General features: G+C 43.8%; 1 protein-coding gene across 2 annotated transcripts in view; it reads left to right on the top strand.

Moving 5' to 3' along the window:
* The first annotated feature begins 2508 nt into the window (after positions 1-2508).
* Positions 2509-17504, top strand: part of WDHD1 (WD repeat and HMG-box DNA binding protein 1) — a 32144-nt gene continuing 17148 nt past the window's right edge. For both annotated transcript variants that reach the window (XM_081191517.1, XM_081191516.1), the window contains exons 1-9: positions 2509-2618; positions 3137-3222; positions 5291-5402; positions 9845-9996; positions 10852-10963; positions 13130-13180; positions 14013-14108; positions 15124-15216; positions 16499-16605. In XM_081191517.1, coding sequence (XP_081047643.1) covers positions 3146-3222; positions 5291-5402; positions 9845-9996; positions 10852-10963; positions 13130-13180; positions 14013-14108; positions 15124-15216; positions 16499-16605 — 800 coding nt within the window. In that variant the 5' untranslated portion in view covers positions 2509-2618; positions 3137-3145. The remainder of the gene's footprint in view (positions 2619-3136; positions 3223-5290; positions 5403-9844; positions 9997-10851; positions 10964-13129; positions 13181-14012; positions 14109-15123; positions 15217-16498; positions 16606-17504) is intronic.

Raw genomic sequence — 17504 nt, 5'->3', positions numbered from 1 at the left:
GCACAGCTGGAACTGGGGGGGGGGGGGAGGTGGGCTGGGCTGAGGAAGCAGGAGATGGGGAGGGAGGAAAGAAAGAAAGTGGGGGGGGGCAAGGAAGGAGAGTTTAAAAGGAAAGAGGAGGAAGGAAAAGGGAATGGGGAAGGTTGAGAGAGGAAAAGCATCGGGAAAGGGGGAAGGATGGAGGCAGCGGAAAAGGGAAGGTGGGCAGAACTGAGCGCAGGGGAATTTTAATTCCTGTATTTTTCCACGTATATAAGACGCCCCCCATGCATAAGACGACCCCTTTTATGGAGCCCCAAATTAAGAAATAATGAATTGGAGCCCCCAAATTAAGAAATAATGAATTGGAGCCCCCAAATTAAGAAATAATGAATTGCAACCGTGTAGACGACGACCCCCCGTTTTTAAACTTAAAAAAATTGGGGGGGGGGAATATAGTAAGTCTTATACACGGGAACAGGGAGGCACGTTTTTTTTTGGGGGGGTGCCGTCCTAAAACTTACTCCCCTAGGAAGAAAAGAAGGAAGAAAGGAGCCCCCCTCCTCCCCAATGGGGAAGGGGGTTATTTGACAAAAATGCCAATGGGGAAGGGGTTATTTGAGGAAGGAAAGGCGAGAAGAAATGAGAAATAAACGCGGGGGGGGGAATTAAAAATAAATAAATAGAAGAGAGAGAGGGAGGTGGGAGCTCCGAAATAAAGAGATTAATGGGGAGAGAGGAAACCGTGAGGCAGAAAGTGCTGAAAAAGAGGAAAGTGTATATATCCTATAAAGCTCCACACAGAGATGGAGAGAAGAAGGGAAGAGGAGCAGCCGAGAGGCCCGGCCAGCTGCTGCCCGCCCTCCTCGCCCGTCTCCCGGCCGCGCAGAGGCGCTTCTCCCCCGCCGCCGCCGCCTCCTCTTCTCCTCCTTCTCCTCCCTCGCTCGGTGCCAGGCGGCCCGGTCACCTCAGGCGCCTCCTCCTGGTCTCGGAGGATCCGGCCGGCCCGGGAAGGAGGAGGAGCGGGAGGCGGAGAGGAGAGGGAGGCCGGGACTCTGACGCCCCACGCCGGCTCCGCCTCAGGCCCAGAGCGCGGGAAGAAGAAGGGGAAGAAAGGCCAGGAGGAGGAGGAGGAGGAGAGGCCGGGGCCTCCGTGTCGCGGTGAGGAGGGGGGGCTGTGGGGGGCCGGGCTGTGTTTGGGGGGGGGGCGCCTGCCTCGGCCCTGTTTCTCTCCTCAGCCCCCCCCAAAAGAGAAGCCGAGGAAGAAAAAGGGGAGGAAGAAGCGCCCCTTCGCAAAAAGGGGGGGGGATTTGTTACCTCAGGCTGCCCCCATAGGCGGCGCCACGAGGGGGTCGGGGGGTGAGGGGCAAGCAACCCCCCTCCCACAAACAAGGACCTACTACTATTACTATTATTATTTTATTTTGTGGTGAGGGGCAAGCGACCCCCTGAACAAGGACCTATTATTATTATTATCTGTGGAGAGGGGCAAGCGACCCCACCAACCAAGGACCTGATTTATTATTTTTATTTGTGGAGAGGGGCAAGCAACCCCCTGAACAAGGGCTTATTATTATTATTATTATTTGTGGAGAGAGGGGCAAGTGACACCCCCCAAACAAGGACCTGATATAATTATTATTATTATTATTATTATTTTATTATTATTTTGCAGAGAGGGGCAAGCGACCCCCCCAAACAAGCACCTGTTATTGTTATTTATTTGGTGAGGGGCAAGCGACCCCCCCAAACAAGGACTTGCTATTATTATTATTATTATTAATAATAATAATTTGGTGAGGGGCAAGCGACCCCCCCATACAAGGACCTGCTATTATTATTTTGTTGTTACCCCACCTTTTCCCCAGACAGGGACTCAAGGCGGCTTACAGATAAAGAAAAGAGCAGCTACCCCCACTTCCCCCTCTATTTCTGAACTCCTGCCATTGACATATGTGCTGCTGTTTTTCTTTCTTGCCTGCCTAGAAGTGGGCTGCCACCCGCCTCTATTTCTTGATCTCTCCCCGCTGCTCCTTTTCCCTTTTTTGTGCTCCAGCAAAAAAAGGGGGTGGGGGGGAGAAGAGAAGAGATGACTGCTGTCTCTCTGACTTCTTTTCTCTCTCTCTCTCCATTCTTCACCTCTCCAAGTAGCAAACTTTGTGGGGAAATAAGGTGTGCAAGGCCATACCCCCCCCCCTTTCAAACAAAACATTATGAGGCAACATTGGGTGCAAGTTGTTTCGGATTAACTGGGATGCCGGGAATTTGGTGCCCTCAGAGAGAGTAAACAGGAGCCTGGCAGCTCCTTGAGTGAAGAGTCACCTGTATGGCTGATACCTTTACAAAAGGTGTGCTTCTAAACAGTGTAATCCAAAGTATTTGCAGTACCCATGTCATTGCTTCCTGTCTTCTTTGTGAAAGAAACCCTCCTAATGTTGTGATGATGGTGATGATGATGATGATTTATCGCCTTGCATGTATGTCCCACTGTGGTTTTTGCATTTACAGGACTATACGCTTTCACTGCAGGTCACTGAATCTGGAATTGCACTGCTTTTACCTCTACCTCAAATCACTGGCACCGATTAGGAAACCACCCATTTGGAGATTTCGTCGAGGGGCTGCTGACGGAAGAAAACGTAAGCATAACAAGACAAAGAAAGGAAAGGAGTCTAATAATAGCCAAGCCTTCATAACATACGGAATAAGTTATTGACTTTTTCCTGTCCTAAAGAATTGTGTCTGTGGCAAAATGATGAAAAAGGACTAATACAGTTGTCCATAGTATAGTAACTGAGATTCTTTATAATGACATTGCAGTCTGTAGGCATTACTGTATATGTTACCGAGTTGAGTGCCGCAACCCTAGAGTCATCCGCGACTGGGCCTAATGGTCAGGGGTCCCTTTACCTTTACCTACTACTATTGCCTCTCCTCTTCCCCATTCACACACCCCCAGCCTAAAATTAGGTAGTAAGCTTCTACAGGTAATCTTTTGGCTGTGTTACACTGTAAAATTTCATGCAGGTTAATGACGTTATATTAAAAAATAAAAATAGTTTGAACGTAATTGTAGATTTGGTGATTTTTGAACTCAAAAACCTGTTAATCACTTGTAATTGTTTTGCTTGAAGCCCTTTTTAACTTTGTAACCTAGATAAAGAATATGCCTTTGTCACAAAAGCCAATGAGATACGGCCACACAGAAGGTCACACAGATGTTTGCTTTGATGACATTGGGAGGTAAGTGACTGAGGGCCCAGTTGCATGTGATTAATGTACACACACACACAATGTATGTATATGTTGGGGATGGGTAACCTGTGGCCCTCCGGATGACTCACAACATCACTAGCCATATATATAAAAATATAAAAATTGTCTAGTAGCACCTTAGAGACCAACTAAGTTTTTTCCTGGTATGAGCTTTCGTGTGCAGTCCCATGGACTGCAAGAAGATCAAACCTATCCATTCTCAAGGAAATCAACCCTGAGTGCTCACTGGAAGGACAGATCCTGAAGCTGAGGCTCCAAGACTTTGGCCACCTCATGAGAAGAGAAGACTCCTGGAAAAGACCCTGATGTTGGGAAAGATGGAGGGCACAAGGAGAAGGGGACGACAAGAGGACGAGACGGTAGGACAGTGTTCTCGAAGCTACCAGCATGAGTTTGACCAAACTGTGGGAGGCAGTGGAAGACAGGAGTGCCTGGCGTGCTCTGGTCCATGGGGTCATGAAGAGTTGGACACGACTAAACAACAAGAAGGTGCTACTAGACTTTTTTTTTATTTTTATATATATTTCTACTGCATCAGACCAACATGGCTACCTACCTGAATCTAGAACATCACTACCCATTGGCAATGCTGGCTAAGCCTGGTGGGGTTTGGAGTCCTGCAACATCTGAAGGATCGTGGGTCCCCCATTCCTGGCATAGATGGCGGGAAGCGATTGTTATTGCTTCCCACAGTGTTTGTTTCATGTGAAGAACAAATAAATAACTTCATAATTCTTAAGACCCAAAGATTTTTGTTTATGCTATGGGTCAAAGTGATGCTGTGCCTTTATTGCCTACCCCATCTGAATGACTGCTGCTGAATTACAAGGGAACTCCAGCATTGTGTGGAACTGAATACTCCATTGACAACTAGGAGTAGTACAGTCATGCACAGATGGATTTGCATGATCTCAGTGCAAGCAGATTCTACATTCATCTTTTCTGCCAGGTGGCACAGTAGTGAAGAGCAACAGAGGAATGAGGACAAACTGTCAGATGCACTCAGCCAGGGTGCTGTCCTTTTTTAGAGTGATGTAGTTTGAACTCTGCAAAAATGGATTTCATTGGTGCCAAATTTATAAGAACTCCCCTCCTGGATCAGGCTCATGGCTCGTTTAATTCATCATCCTGTTCTCAGAGTGACTGACCAGATGACTGTAGGAAATCCGTAAGCAGGATCCGAGCACAACAGCAGTTTCCCCTTTGTAGTTTCCAGCAGCTGTTATTTAGAAGCATACTGCCTCAGACTATGGAGGCAGCACATGCCCATTGTGGCAAGTAACCACTGATAGTTAAATTCATGAGGGAGGAAGCAATTTGCCTACTATGCACCATTCGTTTAAACCACATGACTTCAGCTAAAGAATCCCAGGACTGCAGTTTGTTGGGAATTGTAGTTCTGTGAGGGTTTCCCAGGATTCTTTGGGGGAAGTCATGTGGTTCAATTGTATGGTCTTGCTGCCCAAGGTTGGGTTTTTTGCATGTATTCAAGAGAGTGCCTCTTTCCTTATGCCTTGTTTTATCACCATAATCTATAAGGTTGAGATGTGAAGTAGTCACCTGAAATTTAGTAGGACACCTCATCTTTTTACAGTGTCATCCATAGTGGCTGCTGACAGCAAAGCTAGCACCTTCTTCTTGTGATCAATTTACAGTCGTACTTTGGATCCTGAACGCCTTGCGAGTTGAATGTTTTGGCTCCCAAACGCCGCAAACTGGGAAGTGAGTGCTCTGGTTTGCGAGCGTCCTTTGGAACCCAAACGTCCCGACGCGACTTCCACGGCTTCTGATTGGCTGCAGGAGCTTCCTGCAGCCAATTAGAAGCCGCGCCTTGGTTTCCGAACATTTTGGAAGTCGAACGGGCTTCCAGAATGGATTCCGTTCAACTTCTGGGGTACCACTGTAGATTGTTTCTGAGGAATGAAAGCGTTTGCAAAGAAACTTCCGTCACTGTTTCACTTTAGTGAAAACTGTGAAGAATTTTGATAGAGTTTCATACATGTTTGTGTAAGATTGATCTTGTTTCTTTGAATAGCTGTATTGTAACATGCGGCAGTGATGGAGATGTCAGGATTTGGGAAAGCCTGGATGACAATGACCCCAAGTCAATTAACGTGGGAGAAAAGGCCTACTCGTTTGCTCTCAAGGTACTGCAGTTATGAACTATACAGCGGGAACTTAGAGATATTCTGGTTCTTCCAGTATGTGTGCAGGGCTCCTTTGTAAAAGTGGTGTCATCAGATAGGCCTTGTGCATTAGGCAATACCTACAATGAGGTCATTTTCACAGCTGTGCTTTATACTGATAGGAAGTCAGCAACATATGAGCAACCTGTTGCTTCTGCTATGCAGTCTATTATGTCAGGATTGAATATAGTCACTGACTTGATTACCTGTGACATGAGAATTATGACAAGGCACAGAAGCTTTTGTAAATTGGAACAGCTGGTTCTCTTCATTCACCTAGGCTGTCTGTGCTGCAAATTGTTTGTGTGAGCTTGTTAGACAAGTAAAAACTTCTGGTGTAGCAGCTTTCTTTTCAGTGTTGTGCAGGGTGTTCAAAACTGCTTTCTTGATTGAAAGAGGTATCACTTAGCATTTGTATCGTCTTCTGCATGGGTAGGAAAAGTAAGGCCTGGTGGCCAGATCCGGCCCAATCGCCTTCTCAATCCGGCCCACGGATTTTTACATGAGTAGAATGTATGCTTTTATTTAAAATGCATCTCTGGGTTATTTGTGGCGCATAGGAATTAGTTCATTCCCCCCCCCCCAAAAAAAAATATAGTCCGACCCCACACAAGGTCTGAGGGACAGTGGACCGGCACCCTGCTGAAAAAGTTTGCTGACCCCTCGTCTTCTATTTTAACATTAGCAGACAGTAGATGTATTTAGAGTTTGGCGGAATGTTTCTTGAAACAAAATAATTATTTTATGTTTCTTGTTTTGATGGAAAAATAGAAAAAGGTGAGTAAAACATTAGCAATACAAATCCATATGTTTGGCATCAGCAACTCCTTTCTGAAACAATATTTGCACTATATTTTATTTTGCTAATTTAAGTTGGGCTCTTGTTTCAGAGTTTAACAAGACTTTCTTCATTGCAGTATTATCATTTTGTTAAATTTGATACTCAGACTGCAGTTTTTAATAACAGTATTTTATTCGTGAAACCTTGCCCAAGTCTGCCCTCTTGTGAATACAGCAAGTTAGAGCAACTCAATTGATACTTATAATTGAGATGATGATTAGCCTCAAATGAGACTACTATTATAAGAAAATCACCCCCTAAATTTTTCAAATCTTTATCTTTTATTAAAGGCTGGTTATACTGCGCTTGCAAATTTACCTGGCTACTTGTAACACTGTCAGCATTAAAGTTATTGTGCTGTTGTGTGTTTACGGTGACCATTTTACTATTTCCCTCTTACCATTTTGGTTTTTTTTTAATAATAATTTTTATTGGTTTTTCACCTTTTATAAAGACATAACACACACAGAAGGGACAAGACAATAACATGTATAATTTCAGAAAGTCCTACTTTCTTAACCTTGTTCCTTGGCTTCCCCCCACCCCCCTTCATGCATCCCAATTCCCATAATTGTGTCAGCAAATTAAAATTTCTAACCATCTTAATATTACCTCTTTTATAAAAAAAAAGAAAAGAAATACATTTTTTCTAAGTTGGACTCAAATTCCCTTCCATCGATTTCCCATTTTGTCTTAGATAAAAGTCGTATTAACTAAACCCAAAGGTCCTGAGTGTTTTTAAAGTTATTCTTCCCTCCCTCCCATCCCCGGTTTTCGTCCCTTCCCCAATACATGTCCAAATAACAGTTCTTAGCCTGGATTCCTCACGTCCGAGGCTTTCAAATCTCTTTCAGTCCCTCTCCGCCGGTCTTGTTGGTAGTCCTTTATATTGGTCGTCGAATCTCGAAGGAGTTCTGTCCCCATCAAACCAGGTTCTCTTCCCACAAGGACATTTGAAAACAACTGCTGCAAAAGTTCCGCAGGCCATGCATCTTCAGAGTCAGAGTGGAGGCCCCAATCATATTTCTTCTTTATTTTGAGTTCCTGTATTCCATATACTCCCGGGGCCTCCTCCTTCGTCTTTTGCATCTTTTGCAGATTTGTAGTCAATGTAATCCAAAAGTCTCCTTGCTTATATTCCACTGGTGTAAGCTTCTGGTTGGTACTTTCCATCTTTGCTTTCTCTTTTCCTTGTTTAGTCTCGTCCACTTCTTGAGTTATCATTTCCGATTCAGCTGCAGATTCTTTCTCATTCAGGTCCTCAATACATTCAGCAGAGCTGCTTGTTCCAGAAGTCAAGGTCATGAGTTGTTTATTCATAGCCAGACTCTGCTCTTGTAAGATTCCCACCAAATGAAACATTCTTTCAATTTCCACTAGTAACTTTCCATCCACAGCCATTGTAATGTCACAGAGTTCCCCCTAGAGGGAATCTGGTTACTTAATAATCTTTCTCCAATAATCCTCTGACTTGTTGTTGTTACTTTGTTTCCAACAATTTTAGTTCAATTTTAACTAATTTTAGTCCAGAGGGATCTTAGATGACAATTTTTCAACTTTAAACTGTCCGTTTGACAGCTTTGACAGCTGTCAAACTCCGTAATCCTCTTCCCCAAGCTCAAACACAGGACGCTCCCGGGCCCGGGAGGGGGGGTTGTATACAACAGAAAAGAAGCTTCTAAAATTCCACTCTTTCACTCCAGCTCAAAATTTCTTTTTGCCAAATCTTGGAAGTTAATGTCTTTTTTAACTCACCCCACAAAGGGTAGGCTCTCCAGCTTAGTTCTTCTATCGTTGCTTTAGATCGTCTGCAAGAGGGGGGGTGCGGACTTCCTTTTAGCACACCCCCGGTCGTCTCGAATTCACAAGAAAATATTCTTAAAGTCCAATTCCGTCTTACTCACGGGTTATTCTTTTTCAGTCCGAATTTCAAGGAAGGAAGTCAGCGCTCTCCAGTCATGGCTCGCGGCTCCGCTCAACCGAGGTAGCGATCGACTCTCAGTGCCACGCCACCCTCCGTACCCTCTCCGCAGCCTTTAAAAAGGCTCTTCGTGGGTCGAGGGGCGCTTAAGGCGCCCACCGAGTCTTCAGTCCGCAGGCTTCACCGCCTGCGGTTTCTAAGGGTCCCCGCGTCGCCGGCGCGGCAAGACCCGTCCTCAGTTGAGCCGATTCCCTCCGCAGCTCGGAGGGAATCCGCCATTTCCAGATCGCGCCAACCCGGAAGTCCTCCCCTCTTACCATTTTGGCCCTGGGATTCATGTTTGCTGCTCCCAACCTCATGTCGTTACTGAATTTGTGCTTCAGTGGCTAATCTGCTACAGCATCCAATTATAGTACGTAACTAGACCAGGCATAGGCAAACTTGGCCCTCCAGATGTTTTGGGACTACAGTTCCCATCATCCCTGACCACTGGTTCTGTTAGCTAGGGATGATGGGAGTTGTAGTCCCAAAACATCTGGAGGGCCAAGTTTGGGGATGCCTGTACTAGACTGTTGCTTGCTATTCTTACGTGGAAAGTATTTTGAAGAGGTAATTTTACAATGGTTGTTAATTTTACAATTGTGCATATATATATGGATTTCCCTAGAAACAGATTTAACTGTAATTTGTAATCCATGCAACGACATTCCCAAGCCCATATTTGCCAAAGGAACATAAATGGGGGAGGAGGAATGGCCTCTCCCCAGTCTCCACCCTGGCCAGTCTTTGAGCCCAGCTGAGTAATAAGTATATTCGCCCTGAAGTGTATTGACAACTTTATTAGTAGTACTGAAAAGGGGATATCATCAATTTGTCCCTTGGCATGGGGACATTCCCCGGGGAACTGAAGGAGGCAGTGGTGCGCCCGCTCTTAAAAAAAACATCATTAGATCCTTTAGATCTATCCAATTACCGCCCGGTTTCGAATCTTCCGTTCCTGGGTAAGGTGATTGAGAGAGCGGTTGCTGAACAGTTTGGTGGGTTTCTGGATGAAACATCGGCTCTGGATCCATTCCAATCCAGCTTCCGCTCTGGTCATGGGACCGAGACGGCTCTGGTCGCCCTAACAGATGATCTCCGTAGGCAGCTGGATCGAGGCGGGTCGGGGCTGCTGATTCTTTTAGACCTGTCAGCAGCCTTCAACATGGTTGATCACGAACTCCTGGACCACCGCCTCGCCGACGTGGGGATCCAGGGCACAGTCCTTCAGTGCCTGTGCTCGTTTCTCTCTGGTTGCGGACAGAGGGTGGCGCTTGGGGGGGGGAACTGTCGTCGTGCCACTCCTTGATGTGTGGAGTGCCGCAGGGTGTGATACTCTCCCCGATGCTTTTCAACATCTTAATGTGCCCCCTAGCCCAGCTTGTCCGGAGTTTTGGGTTGGTCTGCCATCAGTATGCTGATGACACCCAACTCTATCTGTTGATGGATGGCCATCCTGACTCGGCCCCAGACACACTGATCAGATGTTTGGAAGCTGTGGCTGGATGGTTACGTGGGAGCCGGTTGAAGTGGATTGAACTGCTCCTGGAGTCAGTAGATGTTTATTTAAATCACCTGACCCTCCCATTGCTTTATTTGTAGAATGGAAGATTGATTACGGCAGTCTCTAACAATACTGTCCAGATCCATACATTCCCAGAGGGTGCTCCAGATGGTATCCTGACACGCTTCACAATGAATGCAAACCATGTAGTTTTCAGTGCTGATGGGAGCAAAGTAGCTGCTGGATCCAGGTAATTTGACTCTGAAGTAGAAGGAAAAGACACACAAACGGCTTTCCCTATGACTTTTGAATACCAGCAACCTTGGATAGAAGACATTGTTTTAATATTCTGTTCATGTATGATAGGAAAAAAGTTTGCATGCTCTGCTGATTGTATTTAATGTTGGGATTGTTGCAAGAACATTGTATATTCTCTCTACATATAATTGGCATTCCCTTGAGAAAAACACATCAGCTTTGCTCATAGGAAGCTGTCTACATTCTTGCACTGAACTGGTGGAGAAGTGAGTCTGGCTGTACCTAATTTAATGCAGGCTGCAGAAGAGTGTGTACGATATAAGTTATCACTTTACTGAGTTTCTGAAGGTTAGCTTAAAGCACTCCAGCCGACTTTTACTGCCATTTTTCTACCTCTTGCTGTTGTTATAAGCATTTGCAGGTGGTATTTGTGGAGGTGGTTCTCAAGAGTCCTTAATTGTCATTTTAAATTAGATCAATTTGTTGTAATTGCCTTGAGGGGCTCATGGCAGGAAGACAATTTGTCAGAGTTAGTAGTTCATTATAATCAACAGTTTTAATATGCATTATGAAAATGGTTTTTATGTCTATAATGTTTGATAACACAAATGAATCTCTGAATTGCAGAGATTGAACAGAGGTTAACTTTTTCTGTGGTAGTGTAATTGTGTGCCCACACTTGCGTAGAAACATGCAGTGCCTTTTAAAAAGTACATCTGCACTGTAATTGTAATTGAGTCATTTCTAAATGGAAGAAATACAGCTTCATTTATTCCAATAAAAGTTAGATTATCAATTTTTCATTATATAGCACAGCTCCTAATAGTAGTATTATGCTTATCCCTAGTGACTTCCTGGTGAAGATTGTGGAAGTAACTGACAGCAGCCAGCAAAAGACCTTTCGAGGACATGACGCACCTGTTTTAAGTGTGTCATTCGATCCAAAGAACACTTTTCTGGTAACAACTTTTCCAGTGAACTTTCTCTTCTCTTGTCTCTTAAAAGTGGAGCACACATTTTAATTAAGGTGGTTTTTGTAAAACCTCCTTAATGAAATAAATTAATAATTTAAATATTCAAAACTAAAATTACTTTGTGAAGTATATAGAGCACAGAATAACCTGCAAAGCTATATAACTATGACTTTCAGGATTCTTTGGGGAGAGACACGACAGTCAGTTGTTAATAAAAAGTTTATAGTGTTCATTATCACTTTTTAAAAATGAGATTTTGTCATGGCTTTGTAAATACTCAACCATTTCTTTTAAGAGTGCCTTCAAACAAAATATTTCTCTCATATACATATATATATATATATATATATATATATATATATATATATATATATGCTTTCGTAGATTTTCACGGGTACAGGAATGCAGGTTTTGGTGTCTTCGGGTGTCTTCCCGTGTAAGAGTTGGGGTGTCTAGGCGACGTTTCGACGAGGTCTCACTCGTCATCTTCAGGCTGGTGCTTTCGGCTTCTTGTTACTGGAACAGAGCAGGATCTCAGTGTTTGAGTTCCTATAAATACTGTTGAGGGGGTGTGGTGTATAGCCTCCAACGTTCTGGGCAGAGAGGAAGTTCCCAGGTTAGTGTGTCTTTTCTTCTTTTGTTCATTAATTACTTGAGGGATATCTTGAGTGATTTCTTGAGTGATATTCTGAGTACCACTTAGGAGGGTCATTAGGTGTGGATTAGTTGCTAAAGCTTTCGTGTCTTGACCTCTTGAGCTTGTGAAGAGTTTTTTCTGAGAAGATGGCTGTACTGCACTTAGTTGTGCTCTGGCTTGGCTTCGTGTATAGGGGCGAGCTGTAGTTTTGTGCCTTGTGCCAGCCAGATCTGTGTAGGGATTGCAGGGGGGTGCAGCATCCGGAGGTGCCACTATGGTTTGGCTACTGGATGGTGTCTGTAATTTATCTGTGGAGAGGGTCTGGGTTTGGGTCTGGTGTGGTTGATTGGAGATGGCGTTCTGTGTGCCTCTGGTTCTGGTGTCGGTTTTTGTGGGGAGGGCTATTTTCCAGATGTCTGGCAGGCGGGACGTATCGTCACGCTTGTTCATGTTGTGAGGGTGTTTCTCTATCTCGATGGCTTCCATGATTATTCTCTTGTGGTGGTGTTCCATGTTAAAGAGCAATTTGGAATCTAGAATTTTGTGGGGAGGAAAATAGCCCTCCCCACAAAAACCGACACCAGAACCAGAGGCACACAGAACGCCATCTCCAATCAACCACACCAGACCCAAACCCAGACCCTCTCCACAGATAAATTACAGACACCATCCAGTAGCCAAACCATAGTGGCACCTCCGGATGCTGCACCCCCCTGCAATCCCTACACAGATCTGGCTGGCACAAGGCACAAAACCACAGCTCGCCCCTATACACGAAGCCAAGCCAGAGCACAACTAAGTGCAGTACAGCCATCTTCTCAGAAAAAACTCTTCACAAGCTCAAGAGGTCAAGACACGAAAGCTTTAGCAACTAATCCACACCTAATGACCCTCCTAAGTGGTACTCAGAATATCACTCAAGAAATCACTCAAGATATCCCTCAAGTAATTAATGAACAAAAGAAGAAAAGACACACTAACCTGGGAACTTCCTCTCTGCCCAGAACGTTGGAGGCTATACACCACACCCCCTCAACAGTATTTATAGGAACTCAAACACTGAGATCCTGCTCTGTTCCAGTAACAAGAAGCCGAAAGCACCAGCCTGAAGATGACGAGTGAGACCTCGTCGAAACGTCGCCTAGACACCCCAACTCTTACACGGGAAGACACCCGAAGACACCAAAACCTGCATATATATATATATATATATGAGAGAATGATGTGGCACTGGTGAAGTGACTTCATGAAATTGTAACTATGCTAAGAAGTAGAAAAGATAATATGAAAATCAAATTCAGGCTTGATTTTTTCAACTATTCTTTCCAACACTTGATAGGAAAACATCAAGGGCACCTTAAATGCTAATACATTTGAAGACCAGTATGTCCATGAACGTTTGATTACATGTTTATGGTACTGTTTGTTGCTGTTTTAAATGTAAACCTTAATGCAGTAGTACTTTGCTGGTTGGTCAGAGGCTAATGACTCTCTAAAAATGTTTCCTTGCACAGGCATCGGCAAGCTGTGACGGGTCGATCAGAGTGTGGAAAATTTCAGAGCAGGTAAAATGCCACTTCTTGGAGTTAAACCAGGAATTTTACCACAAGAGATGCTTAAGTAGGTTTTTAAAATTTTATTTCTCTCATGTCTGCATTGGAAAATACCAACTCCCATTTTCTGTATTCAGATATTAACATTTTCGTGCTCTTAGAAAAACCGCCCCCTTCTGTGTTTAGTGCAAGAGGGCCCATGCCTTCTGGAAGAGAGTGTTTCTTTACAGGAAAAATGGTCACAAGCTACTCAGGCAACCAGGAACATATACTGTGAAAGCAGCAGGTTCATAGAGTACATATTTACCAAATCATTCAAATTTATGGCTTGTCCTACATATCATTTTCTGCACCAGCCCTGTTCAGACATTTTAAAGAAACATTCCAGTTAAGGGATGGAAGTGTCTCCATTTCACTTCTCGAAGTTCCTAATGATCTCATTGAGTAGCAGTATGTAGAGATACTTAACTGGCAAAGTTGAAGACCTTTTTTTCGATTCTCCCAGGCAGTGGATCCACAGTGGCTATCTGTCCTTCCTTGGGTGGGGACTTATATTGCACCCCTCTTCATCTAAAACTCATCACATTTAAATAAAAAATAAAATAAATGTCCAGTAGCACTTTAGAGACCAGCTAAGTATCGGAAGAAGTGTGCATGCACACAAAAGCTTATACCCAGAACAAACTTAGTTGGTCTCTAAGGTTCTACTGGACTATTTTTTTATTTTATTTTTTTATTTATTTCGACTGTGTCAGACCAACACAGCTATCTACCTGAATCTCATCATATTTAGAAAGAGTTCATCTCAAGATGGATAACCACTATTAACTTATTTTGCTTCCAGAGTTGTGAGACAAACTTGCCATTGCTGCAGAAGTGTAATGATGTGGTGAATGCAAAAACAATATGTAGACACGCGTGGCAACCCAAAACAGGAAAGGTAACAAGTTGTCTTTATGTGTTTTAATCCGTGTGTGTGTGTGCAAATTTGGAAAAGCAATGGGTAGGGAAATGTGTTAGAATCTCTTCTTTTCAAATTGTTGTTCCCTGGAAATCAACCTGCCCTGATGCCACTGTTCAGTGGAGATGTAGCAGCTGAGTGTTTAGAAATCCAACATGTGGAACAATGGCAGAGCCCTGCTCAGGATTAAGGATGGAGAGTGTTGGTGAAGGTGCTGCTGTTGTAATCATAAATGCTATGTCTTCTAAGTAATGCAGATGCAGAGAGTGGGCAACATATGAAATGGCACAAGAACCTCTTCCCATACAATAGATGATCACGATTAATTACATTTATTGGTTGCTCTTTTCACAAAGCAAAAAGGGCAAGCAAAAGTAACTTATAACTCTTGCTAATCTTTTGCTCAGAAAAATCTCTGGCCACCTCTGTAGCTTCAAATTTGGGAAGAAAGGTGGCTACTTGTCATGTTTGCCAGAGGGCAGTGCCGCGCTTCTCATGGCAAACAGCATTGTGGAAGACTGGTACTCGGTATTTCTGCTGTAGTATGCATGTGCTTGGCTGATTTCAGACATTTATTGGATCAGTCTCCATTGCTTCTGAGGGTTTGCAGTCTTAGCTATGAGAGCTGTCCTGCTTTTTCTGACTCAGATTGTTGCCACAGGCTGGCCTCTCAGCTTTGTTGGAACAGGACGGAACCCATACATTGCATTCTGTGTTCTGTGTACAATGCTCTGTGTCTAGTGAGTTCCTTCCAAAATGAACGATGCATCAGTGCTTGCTTATCAAACATCATATTGTTTTTAACGGTGTTCTTTTATTGTTTTACTCTGCCTTGATATTTTACGACACTGTGGCTTAAAAATACTTTTATAACTAAAGCCACAAAACGAACTCATTTTACAACTGAGATTTGCTGGGAAACCTAGTCAGATGGGCGGGGTATAAATAATAAAACTATTATTATTAAAAACAAAACATTTCCCCCTCTGAATAGTTGCTTGCTGTTCCAGTAGAGAAAGTGGTTAAACTATACAGACGAGAAACCTGGGATCATCAACTAGATCTGTTGGATAAGTCCGTCACACAGGTTGGTATCCGCCAGGTGCTTGCTATTCATTCTGTACATATTGTAAGAAGAGGGCTCTCCTGACACATGAAGGAAGTGCTGGCTATCCATTGTTAAACTGATCGCTCCCGGATGGCTATGATATGCTTTTCTAAATGAGCAGTCTACCTGCAGGGAATCCTGTATCTCCTTACCTGGGAGAGTAAGTCTCATTGAATTCAGTGAAACTTACTTCTGTGCAGACCTGTATAATGTTGTGCTGCAAACATCCTTGGGATATAGCAGTTCCTCTTTGGAAATCTGATACAGTATTAGTGGTTGTACCGCTTGCTGAAAGGAGTCTACTTGCTCTCAATATCCTGTACATATGTATAAACAGTTCATTGCAAAGGTACTGTTCAGTTTCAAGTGCACTCAGGCATTGACTCTTAACCAAAGGAAACGAGGCCCAATAGTCCTTCCTACAGATAGATGCATCATTGTTCAGGTAAGCACAGAGTGCAGAGCAGAACAATGGAATGTGTTGGTGCTGACCTTTAAAGCCCTAAACGGCCTCGGCTCAGTATACCTGATGGAGCATCTCCACCTCCATCGTTCTGTCCGGACACTGAGGTCCAGCGCCGAGGGCCTTCTGGCGGTTCCCTCGCTGCAAGAAGCCAAGTTACAGGGAACCAGGCAGAGGGCCTTCTCGGTAGTGGCACCCGCCCTGTGGAACACCCTCCCACTAGATGTCAAAGAGAAAAATAACTACCAAACTTTTAGAAGACATCTAAAGGCAGCCCTGTTTAGGGAAGCTTTTAATGTTTAATAGGTTATTGTATTTTAGTGTTTTGTTGGAAGCCGCCCAGAGTGACTGGGGAAACCCAGCCAGATGGGCAGGGTATAAATAATAAATTATTATTATTATTACTATGGGATATTCATTTTCTTTCCAAATGTTAGAATTGTAAAATAGAACCTGACATTTCATAGGACTGGGCAGTGGCTGTGGCAACTGGAAATAGTTTCTCAACTTTCATATTTATATAAGATACAGGGTGTTTTTTCCCCTTAAATACAAGACTCCTCATCCCTCACAAGGATGATAAATGTAAAGTTGAAACGAGTGCCCAGTATCTTCATACATCTGTTTTGTCTTTCAGTTTGCTTAGAAAATCCCAATATAGATGCTTTCTTTTCTCACAAAGAATTAATAATCAGTACAGTTGCTTGGTGCCCAAAATGAAAGTGAGATTGTTCAACGTGTTCTGCAGTTAATGACGCATCTTTATTTTTTCCTTTGTCTACCCCCACCCCCTACCAGCCCTTCAATGTTGTAGCCTGGTCTCCGTGTGGACAGTATCTGGCAGCAGGAAGTCTTGGTGGCTGGATAGTCATTTGGAATGTGGAGACCCAGGAGTGCTTGGAGAGGTGCCTGTAGTTTTCATAATGTGTCTTGTAAAGATGAGCTTCCACAAAGTGGAACAATTATTAAGAGATCAATTGGGAGCCACAGGTCTATAAAATGAACATTTGGCCCTCTTAATAGCCTAGGACTCTCGTACCTACGGGACCGCCTCTCCCGGTATGTCCCACGGAGAGCCTCAAGGTCCATAGATAGCAACACCCTAGTGGTACCGGGCCCTAAGGAAGTTAGACTGGCTTCAACCAGAGCCAGGGCCTTTTCAACACTGGCTCCGGCCTGGTGGAACGCTCTTTCTCATGAGACCAGGGCCCTGCAGGATCTGATTTCTTTCCACAGGGCCTGTAAGACAGAGTTGTTCTTCCTGGCCTTTGGCTTGGAGCCAATTTGATTCCCTCCCCCTCTTTTTTCTTTTTTCTTTTTCCTTTCTCCTCCTGTGATGAGGCTGCATTTTAATATTTCAGTATTTTCATTGTTGTATTTTAATCTTGTTTTTAAGTTGTATTCATTCAACTTGTTTTTATTATTGCTTGTTAGCTGCCCTGAGCCCGGCCTTGGCTGGGGAGGGCAGGGTATAAATAAAAATTATTATTATTATTATTATTATTATTATTATTATTATTATTATTATTATTTTGCTTACCTTTGGTTTAATCTAGAGGTGAAGCAGCTTATGACAGGACAGATGCCTGCCTTGTTTTCGTTCGGCCATCTCTGTCCATTCCATGCAACCATAACTGTTAGTCTCTTTGTACTGCAGTGCTCAGTGGTGTGGATTTTCTGGAAAATTTTGAACTGGGATTGCTTTTGGGAGAAAAAATCCTATGTAAATTAAGGCAACTTGCATTGGGTGAAAAATCCCGATACCCTAGAGCAGGAATGTGGAATTTCAGGCCCATGGACCTAA

This window comes from Podarcis bocagei, assembly GCF_964188305.1.
Source record: "Podarcis bocagei genome assembly, chromosome: 1".
Taxonomy (NCBI): Eukaryota; Metazoa; Chordata; class Lepidosauria; order Squamata; family Lacertidae; genus Podarcis; species Podarcis bocagei.
Note: the sequence above shows the minus strand (reverse complement) of the source record. Positions and strands in the feature narration are given on the sequence as shown.